Source organism: Mastigoproctus giganteus, chromosome 10 (assembly GCF_048544385.1).
Source record: "Mastigoproctus giganteus isolate SK-2022 chromosome 10, ASM4854438v1, whole genome shotgun sequence".
In the NCBI taxonomy this organism is placed as follows: domain Eukaryota; kingdom Metazoa; phylum Arthropoda; class Arachnida; order Uropygi; family Thelyphonidae; genus Mastigoproctus; species Mastigoproctus giganteus.
In genome coordinates this window covers 96,928,487-96,950,902 of record NC_143584.1, presented here as the reverse complement: position 1 = coordinate 96,950,902, position 22,416 = coordinate 96,928,487, and the positions used below count along the sequence as shown (strand labels likewise).

Genomic DNA, 22,416 nt, shown 5'->3' with positions numbered 1-22,416 from the left:
CACACAAAAAGACATCCCCCATGGCAATATCATGTCCCGTACCCAATTGCTCCACAAACATCATGCGAGCAGTGCATTTTAAAAGGTTGTGATTCAGAGGGCAACTTCCCCCCTCAGTTCTCCCCTGAGCCACAGCACTCCCATTAGCTTGAGCGTTTTGCTTTGCTGCTCTGGTCTGGTCTGAGTCATGATATCGATTTAATTTCAATAAAATTTCAATTTCAGTACAAAATTATAACCCTAGACTTGTATCCCAACACAGTTATGACACTATATATATTTTTCAGTATTGAGTATTATCTACGAGTTCCATTTATATAACTTCCGTATCAAGTTATGTATTAATTAATTATATTACTTTGGAATCTAAGTCGTTATATGTATTTATTAAAAGTACAATTTAACTGACAATGAAGTTTAACAAGATTAATAGATTTTACTGATTAATTGACAATATTATATTATATACTATACTGTACTAAGCTTATGCTATCTAGTTCGGGATATAACGTTGTGTCGTATAACAATGGTTGCAAGTTATGAACAGTAAATCTACGGACACTTAAGTATTAATTAACTTCCAAATTTCATTGTCTCAATTCAGAATAAACTAAGGATTCTGACTAAGTCTATAAGCTACTTATAGAAAATAATTTGATGTAAAAATTGGTCAATAAAGCGGCTAAATATGGCTAAAAAAAACTTCTCGTTCAGCGAAGCTGCAACTTTTAACACATATTTACAAAGGTTGCAGTGAACAGCACACACACACACAACAGATCCCTATGATGTAGGCCTGAAACACAGACTGTGAGAGTTGGATCCCAGTAATACTAATCTGGACGACTAGCCGCATAACTGCAAGGTCCTGTTCACCATGTAGAGGTGCTCACAACCAGGACCAGATCAAGAGAGTGCCAGGGAAGGCTGAACTTCCCACAAGTCTGATGCTTAAATATAACGAAGCTTTGATTCACTGCTTAGGTTAAAATGGACTGTTTGTATTTCTTTCTAATCACTAATCATCTACTTCTGAAATTTTTACCAACTGGCATTCTTTAAACTTTACCATAGATTAGTTATCCAATGTTTTATTTCTGTTTATAAACATTTTCAGCCTTAAGAGTCTGCAACCTGAGAACATATGGCTGCAGCTATTTTGTATTCCATCACTTCAGTTTCAAATAGAATAAATCATCTAGAGACTTCTAATATATCATCAATGAATTCTAATTGCATTTGAAAATGAGGAGTATTGAAACTCAAGGACAGGAAATGCCCAAGTCCTGACCTGGAGCCAGAGATTGTCAGAAGTATAGCAGACTACAAGCCATACTTACTGCTGAATATTTTCAACCACTGTCTGGCAAAAGGAACATTTTCACTTGATTGGAAGACAATTAATCTTCGACTTCTCAAGAATCCAAATAAACTGCCGCAACAGCCAACATCATACAGACCAATCACCCTCCTAAGTGTTTTCAGCAAACTCTTTGAGAGAGAGTCATCTTCTTCAGAACTCACAGGTATTATACAAACACAAACCGACAGACCGACAACCAGTATGGATTCCGTCAGGGACACTTGACAGTGGATGCACTAAATAACCTGATAACATCTGCTCAATCCACACCTGAAAAATACTTCCTTGTAATTGCAGTCAACTTCGCTGGGGTGTTCGACTCACTTTGGTGGCTGTGCATCCTTGGTAGGCTCAGGCGAGCACAGATTCCTCAAAATATCTACTCCTGCATTAAAAGCAATCTATGTCAGATCTGTCAGTGCAGAGATTCCCTACTTCAGGGTGATGAGAAAGATCCACAGGGGTTGCCAACAGGGCTCAATCCTAAGACAAACTTTCTGGAACATGGTCCTGGATGAGTTCCTAAATCTTGGGCATGTTAAGTCCCAAGCCTATGCAGACGATGTGATCCTTTCCGTGACTGCCAACTCAAGAGCCCAGCTTGAAATTTCTGCTAACTGAGCACTCTGGCTCCTCCAGGAGTGGGCTACCCAGCACAATCTGACAATCTCGGCTGAGAAAACCTCCAGCATCCTCCTGAAAGGGAACCTAAGCTCAACCAGACCACCGCAGATTAAGATCAATGCCACAACCATAAAGCACTGCACCCAACTTAAGTACGTTGGTGTGGTGCCTCCGTAGCCAGGTGGGAAGGAGCAGCAGTGCATAGCACACGCTTCTTGATTAGACCGGGGTTCGAGCCTGTCACCACCAAATACATAGGATGCGGAAAGGTCAGGGAATGACCACCGCATATCCTGGAGCAATATGGCCTTAGTTGCTAATGCTCCAAAAAACAAACATCTGACTTCTGACGTTGGTGTAATCCTGGACTCTAAACTGTCCTTCCTCCCACACCTACAGTATATCCGAAAGAAGATAAGAAATTACACGCCATTGGTGGCAAGGGTCACACACACAGGGACTGGGGTCTAAACTGACATACCCTAGCCCTGTTTTTACAAAGCAGTCTTTATTCCAGCCATCTCATATGCTGCAGGAGTCTGGTATCATTGAGCAACTATTGCACAAATCAGAAGAAATTAGCCAACATTCAAAGAGCAATACTACTTACCATCACCAGAGCCAGCTGCATGGTGAGCACTCCTGCTCTACAAGTAATCGCTGGAGTCCTCTCCCTCTAGAGCTTGAAATAATTAGATGCAGCATGTTGTATCATCTGTCCAAAAGAATCTCCACTACCACCATTGGATTCACCACCAACTCAGCAATCAATCACAAGACAGAGAAAAGGTGCCAGGTGCCTTCTCGCACACTTGCAGCAGGGATGGCAGGACAGGTGGACGACATCCACTAAGGGAGCAATTATAAAGAAATTCATCCCTGAAGTAACATTCACGTTCCCAAAAGCCCCAAGCTGGTTTTCCCCTGGCCTATACATAACGTACCTCCTCACAGGGTCGATACAAGTAAAAATTAACATCTCTTGGCATCACAGATGATCCAAGCTGCTACTGTGGCACTGATGAATCTTGGCACCATATAACGTATGACTATCCTGACTATGAAGACTTCAGATCTATTCCGATCACAAAGATTATTAACTTGCCAAAGGACCAAGAACATATACTAATTCATACCCATTACAATTATAAATACTTCACCACTTTTGCACAGGATGTCTTCAACAGACAAAGAACGTTAAGGAGCCTAAACCAAGGTTGGTTGGTTATTGGAAGTTTAATGGTGCATCAGCATCTAAGGCTATCATGCGCCAACCTAAACCACCAAGACCAATAACTTGAGACAGATTCTGGGCACTCCCCTCTCCAGTAGCATCAACTGCCAACGTCATCGAAGCTTAATTGAACTGAAATTCACTTCCTTCAATCCAAGTTTCATCGGGCTGATATCTGCAACTGAATCTGCAGGCAGGATCAACCGGTACCTGATCCCACTCAAGACTCCAAACCCAGACACTGGCGACACCAGCAGCTTTTGTGCCACAAGCCACATTGGCAATCAAACCTAGCACTCTAGCCCGGTTTTCTTTTACTCTCCTCCCCGGCTGGGAGGAGGAGATTGGTTCTTGTCTTCCCCTCTGCCACCCCCTTCTTCCACCTGGTGAGGCATGGGCTGGCCTAACTTAATTTCTGGGGTCACTTTCTTTATCATCACCATACCTCTATCTTTTCCCCCCAGCCTTCAGTCTCCCCCTACTCTGTCTAACTTGCAGTGTACCACACACAACTTACCAATTAATAATGTCAAAATTTAAACCATGCTTAAATAAACCTCTCTTGGTATTTTATATTCTAGCATTAACCCCCTTTTTTATTTACTTATTTTTTATTTTTTTTATTTTTTCACATAGGCCCTTGCCACTGAAATCTTCGGAAACTGGGTGACAGGGCCTGCCAGAGTACAAAAAATCTACTGGGTACCTGACCTGCCTCCCCGGGGCCAAGTGCGGTAACAGTGGGTCCCAACAGGGGCACAACAGCTAAATGGTCAGAAGAACAACGGTACACATCCATCCAGTCCCCACACACACTTTTTAAATCTCTGGCCTTCACAGAGTTCTGGGCCACACAAACAGAGTACACAGTGCAGAGACAGGGGGAAACCCCTGGTGCCGTCAGACAACTAACACTTTGCACTTGAAAATATACAAATACAACTACTATGAGCTTCTTTTAAATTTCATAATCAGTGAAATATTTCAAAATATCTATATTTTGTAATTTTTATTACTGTACCCGATAATTTTAGCCTTGAAACCTGCAGATATATTTCATATTAGGTCAGTATTTTGTTTGTTTAATAAGAAAGATTTTGTTATTACATTGACAGTAATACTGATTATACTTTTCTAGTATTTATGATTAAATAAATAATGTAAAGGGAGAAAATAAAAATGACAATCATAAAGTCTTCTCAGTGCCAAACCTCCAGTAGTATCCAGAAGCCATCCATTAAATTTGTTTGTTTGTTTGTTTGTTGTTTGGTTTTTAGGAGCATTAGCAACTAAGGCCATATTGCTCCGGGATATGCGGTGGTCATTCCCTGACCTTTCCGCATCCTCCGTATTTGGTGGTGACAAGCTCGAACCTCGGTCTAATCAAGAGGTGTGTGCTACGCACTGCTGCTCCTTCCCACCTGGCTACGGAGGCACCTTATTAAATTTGTATCTAGCTATAACCCTGATTTCATGTTATGCGATTCTTAGAACAGAACAAGAAGCAGGCTGTTAAATTCACTTTCATATATAATGCACAGCAAAAACAAGGTAACAAATTGTATGATAATACTGATGAAAGAAACACAATCAGTCTTGTATTTACCTTTTTTCCAATAATCAGCCTGATGTAAACTTAATGGAGAAGTAAATGTTGAAGGTTGAGTCAATCCTGAATCAGAAACAAACACAGGTAACACTGTTGGTTCTGGGCTTGCTGGTGATGTAGGAGAACCTGGATCACTGCCTCTGAGGCTACCACTCATACTGTCCATGCTGAAATGAATGAAAAGAATTATTTTAATACAATATGCAGCATGATATTAAATTAGAATTACTATACGTCATAAATCATTCAAGTTAGCAAGCTTATACTGGATCATCAAAAAAAAAAAAAAAAAAACACCCCTACTTTCCATATAAACTGTGTATCTCCCTCCACCTGAAGAGTTTGTCTAGTTCTTCCTCGAATTTATTTAAAAAATTCTAGGAAAAACTACAGTTGCAACAACAGATAGTTTTTTCCAACAATAAATTACCCATTGGCTAAAGGCAAAGTTCTGCACATTTATCCTGCAACCATTGTTACTCAATTTGAATTTATCCCCCCCCCATTTGTGTAGTTTGAGTAAAAATAATGCAATCGTCATTTAGTTTACTCAATCCAAAGTGTTAAACTCCTCAAATTGCTTCTGCTCACAGTTCCCCAACCTCTAGATGCTACAATTTACATGATCTAGAGGCTGGGAAACTGAAAAATAAAGCCGTCTTCAAATGCCCCAAACTTGTATGCAGCACTGAAGATGTGGCAATTTGCAGCATCTGGAGGCTGTGGAACTGTGAACATTCCAACAGATCAACGTGTAAATGTCTGTGAGCATTCCAACAGATAAACATACTAATGAAATGAGGCTTGAGGACCTGTATACAATACTCAAGATGTGGCCTTATCATAACCTTATAGAGTGGAATAAATATGTCCTTATTCTACCCACATGCAGCATCACACATTTGTCAAGGTTAAACTTGAATTCTCAGGACCCATCTGCCTAATCTTTCTAGATCTTCTTGCAGTAGCAAAACTTGACTGTACAAAAAAAATTATACTATATATATATTATATATATATATGAAATGTAATACATAATCATGAGTTTAAACATATAGTATCAGTTGATAGTTAAAAATAAAAATATAAATAAATTTATGCATATGTAGGAATTGATAGGTCTGATAAAGTTTGATAAAGCTGCAGAGACTGAAGTGAAAAATGTACAAACTGCCAAAAACTAAAAAGGTGAGGATAGCAGAAATAGGAAGTATTGTAGGTTTGTAAAAAGAGAGAAAGAATGCAAATATCCTATATGTTATGATGGATTAAGAAAATTATAGGCTGAATTGTAAAGCCAATTGGAGATGAGGGAACTGTCATGTAAAATGACTAATACAAAATGATTAAACAAATAAAATAAAAAGTGAGATAGCTATCATCAGAAATGGACAGGAAAATTTAGCTTTAAGTCGAAAAAAGAGGGATGGCAAAAAATGCAGAAATCTGATGTTAGCTAAAGTAAATATTGATACATAGTCAGGTAATTCATTCTAATACAGTATGGACAAGGTAATCAAAATGCAGTGAAATTTATTTATGTAAAAATAAGGATCAAGTTACAATAAATAAGGTTAATATAAATGTTTAATATAAATATGTACAATTTAGGGTAAGATTTAATTTTGTATAGATAGGAATACAATGATTTGATAAATAAATTTAGAACAAGCACATGGTATACGGTGAGGTATTAAATTGAGGATGGGGAAGGGAAAAAAAGGAGTATTTTAACTAAATAAAGACGAATTTGCTAATTTCATTTTCGTTGCTCTTTTGCCCATTCAGTTTTCTTCTATTACTATGGACAAGTATAGAAACGCAGTTCCTGATACATGGTCAGGTGTAGTCCCCTGATGAAATACAAGATAAAGCATATTTGCCTTACCTATATTCGACCATTTTCTAAATATGTTTCCCCCCATATCTGATGACAGTTATACCACTTTCATTTTTTTCATTTTATTTGCATTTATTTTTTTATTTTATCAGTATTGTATTAGTATTTTGATGTACTAATTTTACTTTACATTTCTACCACTATCTATTGGATTGGTAATTCAGCCCATAATTTTCATAATTCATCATAACCTTTAGAATATTAACATTCTTTCTTACTATACTTCTTTTTTTTACTTTCCTCATTCTTCCAGTTACCGGAACTTGGTGTAACTTTCACATCCGTTTATGCAAACTTTATTCAATATATTAATACAAACTTATATACAGGGTGTCTCAAAAATATTGGTACAAATTTAGGGGAGGTAGGTAACATCTAAAGGAATGTGAATCGCATAGGAACACATAACCGGAAACGTCACAGGAAAGTAGTAACAGAGGCACAAGAAACAGAAATGACACAAGACAGTAATTAGTGGCAAACATTTATTTGACATAATATTAACAAGGGAGTATGAGATGGATGCATTTCATGATGTTACAACAGATGCTTGAAGGTTCCACCATGAGACACGATGCATGCGTGACACTGACGCAGCATGGATTGGCGGACACAGTCGAACACACTTGGAGTTTCTTTGACAGTAGCAGCAGCGCAGACGAGTCTCGCCACAAGATCCATTTCCGTCTCCACAGGCGATTCATACACAATAGATTTGAGGGCCCCCCACATAAAGAAATCAAGGCTCGATAAATCAGGTGAGCGTGGGAGCCAGGCAATGGGTCCACCACAGCCAATCCATCGACGCCCAAAATGCCTGTACAAATGGTCACGAACACACCTTCCATAATGGACGGGCGCCCCGTCATGTTGAAACTAAATGTTTAGTCTCACATTTGCTGGAACATCGTCAAGTAACCCTGGTAGAACTTGTTCGAGAAAGAGCCAATATTTGGCGGAGTTCATGCGGGATGGTAACTGGCATGGGCCGACTAAGCAGTCACCGACCATACCTGCCCACACATTTATTGCGAAGCGATGTTGTGCCACATGGGAGCGCACGCCGTGTTGGTTGTCGTGAGCCCACACATGAGCATTGTGCTGATTGAATAAGCCTTCGCGAGTGAAATAAGCCTCATCCGTGGCCAAAACATAGGCTGGAAAATTCAAGTCTTGAACACTTCTTGGAGAAACCACTGTGCAAAAGCCACATGTGCGGGGAGCAGTAACTGAACCCTTTGGAGATGAAAAGGGATGTAAGGAATTGTCGTGCCAGACACGCTGTACACTGCAACGAGACACTCCTAAGGCAGAGGCAATGGCATGTGTGCTGGTAGTAGGATTATTCTGGATGGCATTCAACACACTTTCTTCCATGGTGGGAGTTCGCGTCGAACGTGGTCTGCCCGCACTACTCCTGTTACCTCTAAATGAACCATAATAGCACAAATTTTGATGCACATGCGCAAACAAAAGGTGGTCTGGTAGATGTCTGTCTGGGAAGTGTTCTCCATAAATTTGTTGAGCGGCTCGTCCATTGCCCTCTGCTAATCCATACACTAGGTGCATGTCTGCCAGCTCACAGTTCGTATATCGATGAATGCTCTCCATGTGGCGACTACTGCTTGAATGAGTAAACCAGAAATTTTCCTCTTGCGGACTGATGAACAGCGCCGTGTACCAACTAACAGTGATGTTTCCGGTTATGGGATCCTATGCGATTCACATTCCTTTAGATGTTACCTACCTCCCCTAAATGTTTGCACCAATATTTTTAAGACACTCTGTATATATATATATATAACAGTTAAGAAACAAAATAAGCAGAAAAAGGAAAATAACAAAAGTTATATTATGTCTAATGCTCCAAAACGTGAAGTGCAGCAATATATATATATATACAGTGAAACTTCCCTTTAACGGACAGCCATGGGGAACGAAAATTTGTCCATTAGAGAGAAGTGTCCGCTAACAAGAAGTCTGAGGGAGGAAAAACAAAAGAAAGAAAGAAAAATCGTTAAACGTTTAATGTAAAATTAAATTAAAATATATACAGATTTTGAACAATATTTTTGTAAATAATATACAATTACATACACAAGAGATAAAGAAAAATCGTTAAACGTTTAATGTAAAATTAAATTAAATTATATATAGATTCTGCACAATATTTTTGTAAATAATATACATACAATTGTGCTATGCATATTATGACTTTATCTTAAGAAAAATACATACAGTAATCACTTATTTTCTTCTGCACCTTCTTCCGGCTGATAATTTTGTTCACAACATTTGTTTGGAGTGAAGAAACCACTGAAAGTCCTTCAGTATCTTCTTCAGCGGCGAAAAACATTTTTAAACGATTGATTTGTATGAGTGCTTCTTCTATTTTCATCGGTGGTTTGTTGTTAATATGTTCTTCGACAGACTGACCTCCTTCCATTTCTTCATCCTCATGAGGAACTTCTTGAACAATATCGATGATTATGTCGTTGATATCTAGAGCACCATCTTCTGTAGTGAGGTTCGAGTCTATATCTTTGTAGCCAGGGTCACTTGTAGCGGAAGTATCGTACATTTTCAATAGATGTTGAAGTTCTTGTTCTTCTTGATGCTCCACATTGCTGTTCACAACTTCAATTTTTGCGTTTGAGAAGCCAGACTTTACAAAACAGTTCACGACAGTTTGTTTTCTAATTGCGTTTACTGAAGAGAAAATCCATTGAATCGCATCTAGGATGCTGATATTCGTTGCAAGGTCACTCGCACATGTTACATCGTTCATGTTTGCAATGAGATGTCTTAAAACACGTTTTCTGTAGTGAAGTTTAAAATTTTTCATTATCCCTTGATCCAAGGGCTGACACTGCAGATGTGTTTGGTGGCAGACAAACGATTTGAATGTTGGACAATTCAATGTGCAGGTGAAATTCAGCATTATCCATGAAAAGAATAATTTTTCCGTTTTGACGAATCATGTTTTGGTTAAAGTGACTTATCCATTCGCTCATGATATCTCGTGTCATCCACGATTTTTTATTAGACTTCCAGTCATTCAAAAGATTCGACTTTATGCTCTTGAAACAACGAGGATTTTGTGGTTTTCCTATAACAAGAGGTTGTTCAAAGTCTCCCAGCATATTTGTACACAATAGTACAGTCAAGCGTTCCTTAGAAATTTTTCTGCCCTGGCACTTTTGGTTTTTTAGACTCATTGTTTTTTCAGGAAGAGCTTTAAAAAACAACCCTGTTTCGTCACAGTTGTAAATATCCTTAGCTTCAAAATCACGACATAAATCTTCCAATTTGACGGTCCACTCTGTTACAACCCCAGTATCAACAGATTCACCTTCACCACTTACGGTTTTCCAAGAAACGTTATGCCGAGTTTTGAACTTGTCTAGCCATCCCACAGAAGCTTTGAACTCATTTACTCCCATAGATTTCGCAACCTCCAAAGCCTTTTCCCTAATAATAGGCCCATTAATGGGAATTTTTTTAGCACGTGCGTGACAAAACCACTCATACGTAACAGTGTCAATTTGAAGTCCAACAGTTTTCGGGAATGATTTTTGAACCTGATCATTTCTGTGTTGCCAAAATTGTTTGAGCAGTTCATTTTTTTTCTTCTTTAGGATGTCGCTTACCTGCGTCTTCCCAATTTTGAATTTTGCAGCGAGATTGCGAATACTATTTTTTTGCCGATCATATGCATTAATGAGTTCGACTTTATCTTTTAAAGTTAAATGTTTACAAGAAGACATCATGCACTTCACATGACACTGAACAAAACTGAAAACTGAAACTCAAAAGACGAAAGGCCGACCAAATTCCCCCCCTACACACACCGAATTCATCAGAAGTTTTACACGTGCCTTATAATTCTTGAAAAAGGGTTTAGAACCGCGACGTAAACCTTGATAAAATTCAGAGAATCGGAAATAGAAAATAAACACACGATTGAGGCAATACGTGGAAGAAAAGTTCCTAGAAAAAGGGCCGTGAGCTCTCCCGCAGTCCATTATGAGGAGATCAAATTAAGTGCTAATCTAAACGAAACAGTGCAGATTGCCTGTCCGCGTCCGTTACAGAGAATGTCCGCTAGACAGAAGCTGCAAACACGTTAAAACCAATAGAGGTGAGTTGGGGAATTTGAAAATGTCCATTGCAAAGAGAGATGTCCGTTAAAGAGAGGTGTCCGTTAGGAGAAGTTTCACTGTCTATCCAATATTTTAAAATTAAATAAAAAAATAAAGCATAAGCCAGTAGTATGGCAAAAACTGTAGAGCAAAAACTAACATAAAAATAACCCAAAATAAAACAAACAAACGGAAAAAGGAGAGTAAAGGTAATACATAAACAGTAGCCGGGAAACCCTTATATAATTTCGCACTTTAAATCCAATTAAAAAGACCGATATAAATTTAAAATAATGCCAATTACATAATAATTTAGCAGTACACCCCCCTCCCGAGAGGTACCAGTTCTGAAAGATGTGAAATATCACCAGAAAGGGTTAAAGGAACTAATAAAAGATAACAAAATCAAAATAAAATAAAAATAAAATAGACTGACCATTATGCCCCATATCGACAGAGGACCACGAGGCCAATAGTGGTCATGGAATCACTATACAAATTGTTGCAAAGGCGAAAAAATCGAAGTACCAATCCACCCTTTCCCCTCCGATCGATCCACCAATGCAAAGAATTTGCACAGCGGTGGTCCTTATGCAGCGAAAAATAAATTATAGAATAGACAGCACACTAAAGCAGAGCCACTTTTAGTAGTTTCTTTAACCCTTTCTGGTGATATTTCACATCTTTCAGAACTGGTACCTCTCGGGGGTGTACCGCTAAATTATTATGTAATTGGCATTATTTTAAATTTATATCGGTCTTATTAATTGGATTTAAAGTGCAAAATTATATAAGGGTTTCTCAGCTACTCTTTATGTCTTACCTTTACTCTCCTTTTTCCATTTGTTTTATTTTGGGTTATTTTTATGTTAATTTTCGCTCTACAGTTTTTGCCATACTACTGGCTTATGTTTTATTTTTTTATTTAATTTTAAAATATTGGATATATTTTGTCTTCGTATGGAGGATTTGGGTGTCGCTGCCTCTAATGAAAGCTCAATATTTATTTATTTAACTTTTGTCATTATTTAAATATATATATACACACACACACACACACAGTGGAACTTCTCTATTACGAACTTTTATTTAATGAATTTCTCTATATTACGAACTTCTATTTAACGAATTTCTCTATATTACGAATTTTTCACAAAACATTGCAAACGAAATTACATGTAAAATTAACCCCATATAGTGAAGTGTTAGTCTCTTCATAATGAATTTTTAAAAAAAAAACTGTAAAAGTATTTTTGAAAATTTTCAAGCATTTACTGCTAAACAGCCCCTCAAATATACCGCCTGCTTCCCTCCGAAATAGCGCATTAGCATCGCAAATTAATCATCCTTTTAGTGAACACTTGTGGCCATTGACGCCCGTAGGAGGTTCTTTGTTTCATTTTTGTTACAGTTATAAAACCAAATGGGGTTTCTTAAAAGTGGTCATAAACTTTATAATAAATAGGGTAGATTTGTAAATTGACGTTGGCTCAGGGGAAAACGAAATTTGCTGCGGTAAACCTTTAGCATGCTGCCGCGGCAATACATAGAATGCTACCATGGTCGGTTTTTAGTAATGCCCACTGAGTGACATTCGTTTCTCACCTCAACTGGACTCCCAGTAGATGGTTTTCATGATTTTTTTTTTTTAATTTCGCTCTTTTAGAACAATTTGTCATCAGTCTCATATGATATATGCTCTTGTATTTTTTTTTTTTTTTTTCTGAAAAGTAACATACAGCATACATTAACCATAAATTTTCTTTCATGTATATATGAATAAAAGCAGAATAAAAAATTCACGAAGTCGTATATTTCTTCAAAGTGATTGATAGGAAATGACATGTGATACTGTTGAATTGGCAAGAGAACGTCATTGAGTATGCGGTACTAACAATTCACTACATGGCCAGCTCAGCAAAGTTTGCGGTGTGTGTATCAGCAAGAGCTGCAATTGTTATCTAATTAGATAACAATTTCTAATAAAAAAGATATTCTCTGTATAACGAAATTTCTCTATAATAAATTTTTTTGCTGGATTTATCGAATTCGTTATAGGGAAGTTTGACTGTATATATACATATAACTGATATTAAATCAAAACTAATTTATACAGTTGCGGAAACAATGTCAAAGAGAAAGTGTTTAAGTATTAATGATAAAGTAAAGATACTTCATGATATTGACCTGGGTTTTAAGAAATAATATGTTGCAGAGAAATATGGCATACCTGCAAGCAGTTTATCTACAATTTTAAAAAATCGATAATCAATTTTAAATGCAATTGAAGGAGGAGCGGACATGAAGCGAATTAAGTTGCGTATATACGAATATGTTGATAAAGCTGTTCTAAAATGGGTGCAAATGATACATGAAAAGAATATACCAATATCGGTTCCAATAATTAAGCAACAAGCTCTGAAATTTGCACAGTCCCTTGGACATGCACAATTTCATGTGAGCACTGGGTGGCTAGATAAATTTAAGATGCGCCACAGAATTGTGGAAAAGGTTATTTGTGGAGAAAGTGTTAATGTAAGCGAAGAAGATCGCAACAGTTGGAGGAACAATATCTTAAAGAAGATTTTGGAAGAATATGAACCTAAGGATGTTTTTAGTGCTGACGAAATGGGTTTATTCTTTAAATGTTTACCGAATAGAACACTTGCTTTTAAGGATGATAAATGTTTTGGTGGAAACAAAGCAAGGAAAGAATCAACTGTGCTAGTTGGAGCAAATATGACAGGAAGTGAATAATTAAGACTTTTGGTCATCGGAAAATCAAAAAACCCAAGATGTCTTAGAGGCACAAAATCTTTGGAAGTTTACTACACCTTAAATAAAAAAAAAAGCATGGATGACAAGTGACATTTTTGAAAAATGGATATTAAAACTAGACAAGCATATAACAAAAGAAAAGAGGAAAATTGTGTTGGTAACTGACAACTGTCCGGCACATCCTGCCAATATTTCTGCCAAACTTAAAAGTGTGAAGTTGCTGTTTTTACCACCAAATGTGACGTCAAAACTCCAGCCAATGGACCAAGGCATTATTAAAAATTTTAAATTTCATTATCAAAAGAGAATAATAATGAAGACTGTCAATGCGTTATCAGAAAATAGAAACGTGGAGGTTACAATTAACCTTAGAGATTGCATCTCTGAACAGGCAAAAGTTTGGACAAACGATGTCACTGAAGACACTATTCAAAATTGTTTATCGAAAGCGGGATTTGCATTGAATAGAGAAGTCGAACAACAACTGGACGAACAAGATGAACCGCCCCTTTCACAACTGAAAAACTTTTGGACAGAATCATCCAGAAACATCGAAAATGAAATAATACTGGATAGTTATGTTTATGTAGATCAAGATCTGACTACAACAGAACATCCAAATGAAGATGAAATACTGCTGAACAGTGTTAGATGACACTGTTAACAATGACGCTGAAGATGCATCAAAACAACCTGTAGAAAAGCCAACTCGCGAAGAAATGATCCACGCTTTTAAAACGGTTCGCATGGGTCTACAGTTTTGTGAAAATGTTCCTGATAATGTTTTTAATGCTCTGAACAAATGTGAGATTTTCTTTGAGAATCAAAAATTTTTTCTGTGCAAACGAAAATTACAGATTTTTTTTAATTTGTGATACTTACCGGCAAAAATTGTGTAAACGTAATTTAAAGAAGTGTTTTTGAAATAAAATACATTGAAAATAAGTGTAGATTCGTTTTCATTTTCTAATTAGATAACAATTTCTAATAAAAAAGATATTCTCTATATAACGAAATTTCTCTATAATAAATTTTTTCACCGGATTTATCGAATTTGTTATAGGGTAGTTTGACTGTATATATATATATAACTGATATTAAATCAAAACTAATGCATTAGCATGGCAAAACTGTTGAGCGAAAATAATAAATTAAACATAACGATTAATAAACAGGGTGGGAGAAGAATAGGTAACAAGACTAAAAATTGTGTCAAAAAATCTCCAAATAATTTAGAAAATACAATTAAAAATAATAAATCAATTTTAGCACCCTCCCTCGTAAGGTGCCAGTTCCAAATTACGTGAAATATCACAAATAGAGAGACTAAACCAACTACAATAAAATAAAACCAAAACAACAAAAATAGATTGACCATTATGCCCCATATCAATGGAGAACCACAAGGCTAATTAATAATGGTCAGGGAATCACTGCATTTCAATCATTAGACAAATCGCCATAAAGGCGAACCGATCAAAGGATCAGTCTGCCATCGGATCCCCTGATCGAACCGCCAATGCAGAGGATCTGAATAATGGTGGTCTTATGCAGCGAAAAATAAAAATATAGAACAGACAGACTAGCACTCCAGGGCAGAGTCACACAACTGACACAATGTAAGCTTAACCAGCTTATATAGACAAATAAATAAAATAATACAGATTGGCGGTATGGGTGCATCATTAGCACACACATATATATATGCAAAAAAGAGGAAAGAAGAGAATATAAATTGAAGTATATACACAAAACTTATCACTATTTACCCACAATCTAGGTGCCGACCATCCAGACTGAAGGGAAAAAAAAAAAAAGAGAGAGTTCTCCATTTCTGTAATGATCAATATCTGCTAAGGTATATAAAATAATAATAGCAATAAATTTAGAGATTAAGTAATTTGAATCTAAACCATAAAAGGTAGTTAAAAATTTAGAATCAAAATAAAGATAATAAAAAGTAATAATGCAAGCACATATTGAACATCGTTTGCCCAACAGAGAACATAATTTATTAATTAAAATAAGAATAAATGTAAGGCAAAAGGCATATCTACCGTATCCAAGATGCAATGTAATAACAACAATAGTTGTCATAAAAGAAATGCAAATCCCTCTGGTGAGAGTTTTAATGTGCATGTGGTGACCCCTATGTGATGGAAGTGGTAAAATCGCCCGTAAATAGTGAATTAGTTAAAATTAAGTTAACGCAAAAAGAAACATGCAGGTATTAAGATGAATAAAAACTAATAAAGTAGAAATAATAGTACCTGAACTCCATGAAGGCAAAAATATAGTACTACAAATAAGTAGTAGTTTCTCCTACATCATTGGATTACCCTAATAATTTCAGAGAAATAAGAACAAAGAATGTAAAAAAAGGTAAAGTGCAGCCATTATCAACCCACTGCAGGATGGAAGCCTCCTCAACAATTCATGCTGAGGGAAATGGACCATAATCTACCACGCTGGTCCAGTGTGGGTTGGCAGATCGACCGTATTCAGCAGTCAGGGGCTTGAACCCCGGTCTACTCAAAGAGCGTGTGCTACTGCACTCCAGCTTAAAGACTTTTTTTTTTTTTTGTTAGTTGTTGGCACATCAGCTTCTGTGGCCATAATACACCTCCCAAGGTTTTTGCACTACTCTGATCCAAGCACGAGGCGGGATTCAAATCCTCGACCTTTGGGTTGCCAGGCAGGCACTTTACCCACCCGGCTAGCCCAGTCAGCAGCTGAAAGACGATGCAAGATATAAGTGGCTGTCGTGATAGGGAAGTTTGACTGTATATATAACTGATATTAAATCAAAACTAATGGCAGTAGCATTGCAAAACTGTTGAGCAAAAATAATAAATTAAACATACACAGCAGACTCTCGATTTACTGGGATCAGATTAACCAGGACACTTAAAGACTTCAAATTTAAAAAAAAAAAAAAAATCAACCAGAATTCATAAAATTCAAGTAATATCTAGATAAGTATAAACAGATGTTTTGCAAGTCATAAATATGCAACAAGCGGAGGCGTTATAACTTGTCAGTGGGAGATTAGTGTTCCTATTTTCTTGCAAATCCTGCTGTCTTCACACCGCCGCTCAAAAAAGAGATCAAATGTTTAGTTTGTTTTAGTGTGCCGTGTCAATTGTTGTGTTTCGTCACACCGCAAAAGGATAAATTTTGTTTCGTTATTTATGTCAGGGATGTCGGATTTTTTTTTATAAGTTTTTTTTTGTATAGAAATCGTGAAAATGATGGGCAAAAGCAAAAAGCTGTGCTTTCAATTAAACAAAAACTTGAAATTATTCAAAAGTTTGAAAACTGTTCATCTGTTAAATCTCTAATGAACCATTGTAATGTTGAAGACCAAACCATATGCGACATTGTAAAAAATAAAGGGAAGCTATTAGATTTAAAATCTACATTGTAAAAAATAAAGGGAAGCATCGTACTGAATACGCGGGTAGTGCGTGGTAAGTTTTTTCATTTTTTATCTATCATCATACTTTTTACGTAGGTTGCTGAACATTTTTCGATACAGTAAGTCCCCAACTTATGTAGCTTCGGCCGGACTTATTTATTTATTATAAATAAATAAAATAAATTTATATTTTTATTTATTTATATTTTTATATTTTTTTTTATATGACTGAAGATTTCAGTGAAGGGGACGCTGTACACACATTTCACCACAATAACCTAAAAACCCACAGAATTCCAGCTATCGGTATTATCGCAAATGCAATAGGATCGAGTTTACTACCTGTTTATAATAGATCGCACTAACAGAAAAGCCCAATAACCCGGAACGTGCAAATTGTTTTTATTGTTTTATGGCAGTGACCTCCAGAAATGAGCTTTAGTAAAAGGTGAGCTCACTCATGTGAGATGATAATAGTGAGTTTTTGCCTTAACCCTGTGAAGTTCTTTTCAGAAAATTTAATTTTGACTGTTATCATGGTGCCAAATAAGAGAATAAATGACAGAGATACTAATAAATCTAACAAGAAAAGGAAAGCAATCAGAAAATTAAAATAATAAGGACGTATGAAAATGGCCAAACATTAACAAGTATCATGCAGAATTCAGATTTGTCAGTGGCAATGATGAACACAATAAAGGAGAAAGGCAGAATACGAAAAGCGGTGAAGCAATCGGTACCAATGAAGTTAACTATAATAACCGGGGCTACAAAACACATCAGTTTTTACAGCACAATAACATGCATTTTTTTCTTCCTTTTATGTTTTCTTTTCTTATGAGCCACTCTGGCTACTTCACTGTTGTCCCCAGATAAAGTTTTTAATTAAAATAATTAAAAATATATAACTATTTTTCTTTATTCTTCTGAGGATATTACATAGTTTTTGTAATTTTAGCACATCAGTAATATAGTAGCAATATTTTATTAGTCATTCCCGTGTTACATAAAACTCAACTTACGTAAGAAGTCATGGAACATATCTTGTACATATGTAAGAGATATGTTCCATGGCTTCTTATTTTTGGACACTGTATTTTTGGATTAGCCGGGATTTTTTTTTTACCATCTATCCTGGAAAATCCAGAGTCAACTGTGTGTGTGTGTGTGTGTGTGTCCCCACCAAGAATAGGTAATGGTAAAGGGCTAACAGAACTGAAATTGAAACTACACAGGCCAAGGAAGGACGGAAGGTAATAAGAAGTACTTAATGATGTTTATCCTACGATTGCAGCACCTTCTTCGGGAGCAGATGCTGAAATCAAAGTTTCTGGCATGACATATACACAGCACATGGTAGATGTGAAATATCTACCATGGTAGATATTTCACACGGTAGATATTTCGCACATGGTAGATACTTAACAAGTACAGGTCACTGTTGAAAAAAAGCCATGAATTACGGTTGAATTTGAAAGTGTCTGCAATTCTGCCCAGACACGATAGAAGGGAGTATATGATGAGAGCCTTGTTGATCAATTCGGCCCTGGAAAGATTGTGCAAGGCTCAAGGGGTAGAATTTTTTTCAACCTGGTCTGTACTTGTTAACACAAGAGACTGCTTCTACAGGGATGGGATACACTTAAATAGAAAGGGTGCAAGAATATTTGCTGATGCTATCGAGGCAGTGTTAGGTGGGTCGGAAAACTGCTAGCTTGGGGGTATATACAAGGACTAATAGATTAACAGTAGCAACTGGCAGAGGTGAAAGTGATTCTTGCACTGCTTCTATTGGAATAAGCAGCAGCCTGAAAAACAAGATGCAGGATATTTCAGAGACTGCTGGGAGTCATTGCAATACAAGTAAACACATGGGTTGTGTTAGGGTAGCTAAGAATAGGAACAGGTGCATGTATACTTGCGTGTACACCAATGCTAGGAGTTTAGTAAATAAATTTGATGAATTTGAGGTATTACTCAAAACATCAAAGGCAGATATTGTTGGGATATCAGAGACGTGGTGTCACACAGATATAAGGAATGCAAAACAGAAATTTTGGGGAGTACAATGTGTACAGAAAGGATAGACAGGATAGGAAAGGAGTAGGGGTTATGCTGTTAGTTAAGAAACACATAAAATCCAAGGAAGTGAAGCCAGTCGACATCGCTGGACGGTGCAGTGTCAAGTCAGTTTGGTGTGACATAAGCACTGGGAGATCAAAATTGAGAGTAGGAGTGTGCTATAGTCCTAATGACTCTGATGAGTATAATAAGAAACTGTACAGGGAAATAGAGTGGGCCAGTAAATCAGAGTCTTATAATGGGGGATTTTAATTTCCCAGATATTAACTGGAATTTGTGGGTTGGCCACTCACACACTAGCAAGGCTTTTGTGGATTTGTTGGATGATTGTTTTCTACATCAGAATGTTCGGGAGGCAACTAGAGGAAGCAATATTCTTGATCTGATTATCAGTAGTGATTCTTCATGCATTAAGAATCTGCAGATAGAGGAACCACTAGGTGGCAGTGATCACAGTGCTGAAGTGAGATTTACTCAAAGAGGTAACTACCATCGGGGATAAAGGGAAGGGTTATTGCTTTCGTAAAGGCGACTACGATGGTCTGAGACAGTATTTAAATTCTATACAGTGGAACCAACTGATGATACTGAAGCTACTAGGATTTACATACCAAGTAAGAAATGCCAGTACAGAAGATAAGGGTTAAAATTTAAATTATAAGCCTTATGTATATTTCATGGCTGACCCAAAAGAGGCAGAATGTTGAGATTAAAATAAGAAGGACTTACTGAGGTCAAGTTGGTATATGACCAAGGAGGGAGAGAAGGTCTGTACTGCAGTGGAGAGTCATAAAATTTTCAAATAAGTCTGATCTAAAGTATTTATAGTATATGCTAGCGACCCTGAGTGTAAGAAATCGGAAAAAAGTAAGTTAAGGAAATAATTAAAATTAAATTACACTAGCTACCCACGTCAGAGGTTTGAAACTGTAAGTTAGAGAAATAGTTAAAATTTAATTTCATTTCATTTCATTTAAATAAAAATAAATTAAATTAAAATTATGAATGTATAAAGGGGGGGGGGGTACATATTAAACACATGTAGTAGTACATCCCAGGATAGAAAGGAATGACAAGCTTGCAATTTCTCCTTTCCTTTCTATCTTCTTCAGTGATGAAGCATTGCTTATTGGAGGTAGTGCAATATCAGGACAACTCATTGTGAAGGCATTCACAATATAAGATGTGAAAAACGATGCCATTTTACTTACTGTGCTGGCTACTACTAAGTGCACTGATATTATATTGTGGAGGCACCTTCACTACTCTAAATAAAATGTTCCAATAGGGAAGTATATACTGAAATTTTATTTAAAGTGTTCTCCACTGACCAAACCTAGGTTTTAACTATGTTTGGAGTCTCCTTTATGATCAAATAGGTAATGTGAAGACCTTAGTAACCCAGTGAAGTATCTGCAATACATAACATGGAAGAGGGAGCACAAAAATAAAATTAGGTAAATTAAGTGATTGGCAAATGCCAGTGCTAAAAAGTATTATTAGTGTTGACCAAAGCCATTTTTTTTATGTAATGTTGAGGAAAACTAAGTTTACTACTTAATTATTTTCAATTTAAGTTTGCAGCAGTTTGCACTGATTTATTTAATTTTATTTTTGTGCATCCTCTTGAATCCCATATACTGTGAATATTTCTCATCAACAGGGTGCTAAGTCTATACGCTACCTACCTGCCTATAATTGAGACTCCAATGAGAGTCAAAACTCAAGTCTGGGCAGTGACAAGCACTTCAAATAAAACAACAATATAATTCTCCACTGGAGCAGTGCATTTTATTTAGAATAATATAATACCAAGATAACTCATGGCAAATGTGCTTCTGCAATATCATATCAGCAAATTAAGCAGCAAACTTAGTTTGCTCGACACTATGTAAGAAAAACTGCTTTAGCCACTATTTGTTAAAAATACTTTATAATACTCATAGCACCAGCTTCTGGCAGTCAATTACTGAATATCTGTAGATAGATGAAACAAAAGATTTTATGTAAAAAATCAGGTCTTTTTTTTTTTTTTTTTTTTTTTTTTAATTTAATATGGAGATCCTAAACAAAGTGCTACTCAAATGTGGTTTGTGAATCAGTGTGCCATGTGGCAACAGGCTGAATAGAGTCATTGAATATTTATACACAGTTCTTTGGCAGTGTGTTTCGCATAGTTTGCAATTGTTGTGATGGCTGATGTGAGAGAGCAATGTGCTTGCATCAACTTTTGTTTCCTTTTTAACGATATAGCAGCAGAAACCCATAAGTTGAAACAAGCTTTTGGTGACAATGCTTTAGGCCAGACGCAAACCTACTACAGGTTTAACAGTTTTAAAAATGGTCGAGTGTCGGCTGATGACGATGATTGCTCTGGGCAAGCATTATTGAGCACCACTCCAGTAAATGTCGCAAAAGTCGAAGCAAAGTTCTACTGTGACATCCTAAGGCAGTTAAGGGAAGCCATCAGAAGGAAACATCCAGAGAAGTGGTGCACAAAGAACTGGGTTCTTCATCACGACAATGCGTCGGCCCCAACCCACCTTATTCGCCAGACACAGCCTCCTGCAACTTCTTCCCCTTCTCAAGAATGAAAATCAAGCTGAAGGGTCGAAGATTTGACAACATAGAGGATATTTAAACCAAATCGCAGGCAGTGCTGAATGCTATGACGAAGGACTTTCAAGACACATTCAAATCAAGAAGCGCTGGGATCAGTGTTTTTGCTCTCAAGGGGGACTACTTCAAAAGTGATTGTGGCGAATAAGGCCCAGGGCGAGTCTAATTTATTTTATAAATACAATTCAGGAACTTATCCCTGGGTAGCACCTCGTATATTTGGGTTTTTATAGTGAGATTGTACTCATCGTTCCATTTGAGATTAAGCCCAAAACATTTCCTTGGGAATATAGCTCTTATATTCTATGATGAATATAAGAGCTAGCTTTATGATGAATTTGAAAATCATAAGGGATAGAAAATGTAGCTTATATACTGAAAATAATTTGAATTATTAATACACTATTTACCTCACATGCTTATGAGAAGCCACCAAAAGTTCAAAATCTGGCCCATATGTCTGAAGAGCATCCACAAGTAAGAGACTATGTACACACAATGTTACTGATGTATCATACAATCTTTTAGAAAATGTTGCTTTCACACCAGTGACTTGAAGTTCTGCAATACTACGCCCTATAAAAATTACAGCATACAATATAATACAATATAGAATAAATTAAAACAAGGATAAAATATTGAACCAA

General features: G+C 36.7%; 1 protein-coding gene across 1 annotated transcript in view; it reads right to left on the bottom strand.

Moving 5' to 3' along the window:
• LOC150079179 (intermembrane lipid transfer protein Vps13D-like) overlaps positions 1 to 22,210 on the bottom strand; it is a 129,922-nt gene extending 107,712 nt beyond the window's left edge. The window contains exons 1-2 of the mRNA XM_090382983.1: positions 22,180 to 22,210; positions 4,828 to 4,997 (exon numbers count right to left, since the gene is read on the bottom strand). Of these exons, the coding sequence (XP_090239109.1) occupies positions 4,828 to 4,996 (169 nt within the window). The 5' untranslated portion in view covers position 4,997; positions 22,180 to 22,210. The remainder of the gene's footprint in view (positions 1 to 4,827; positions 4,998 to 22,179) is intronic.
• Positions 22,211 to 22,416: the final 206 nt, after the last annotated feature.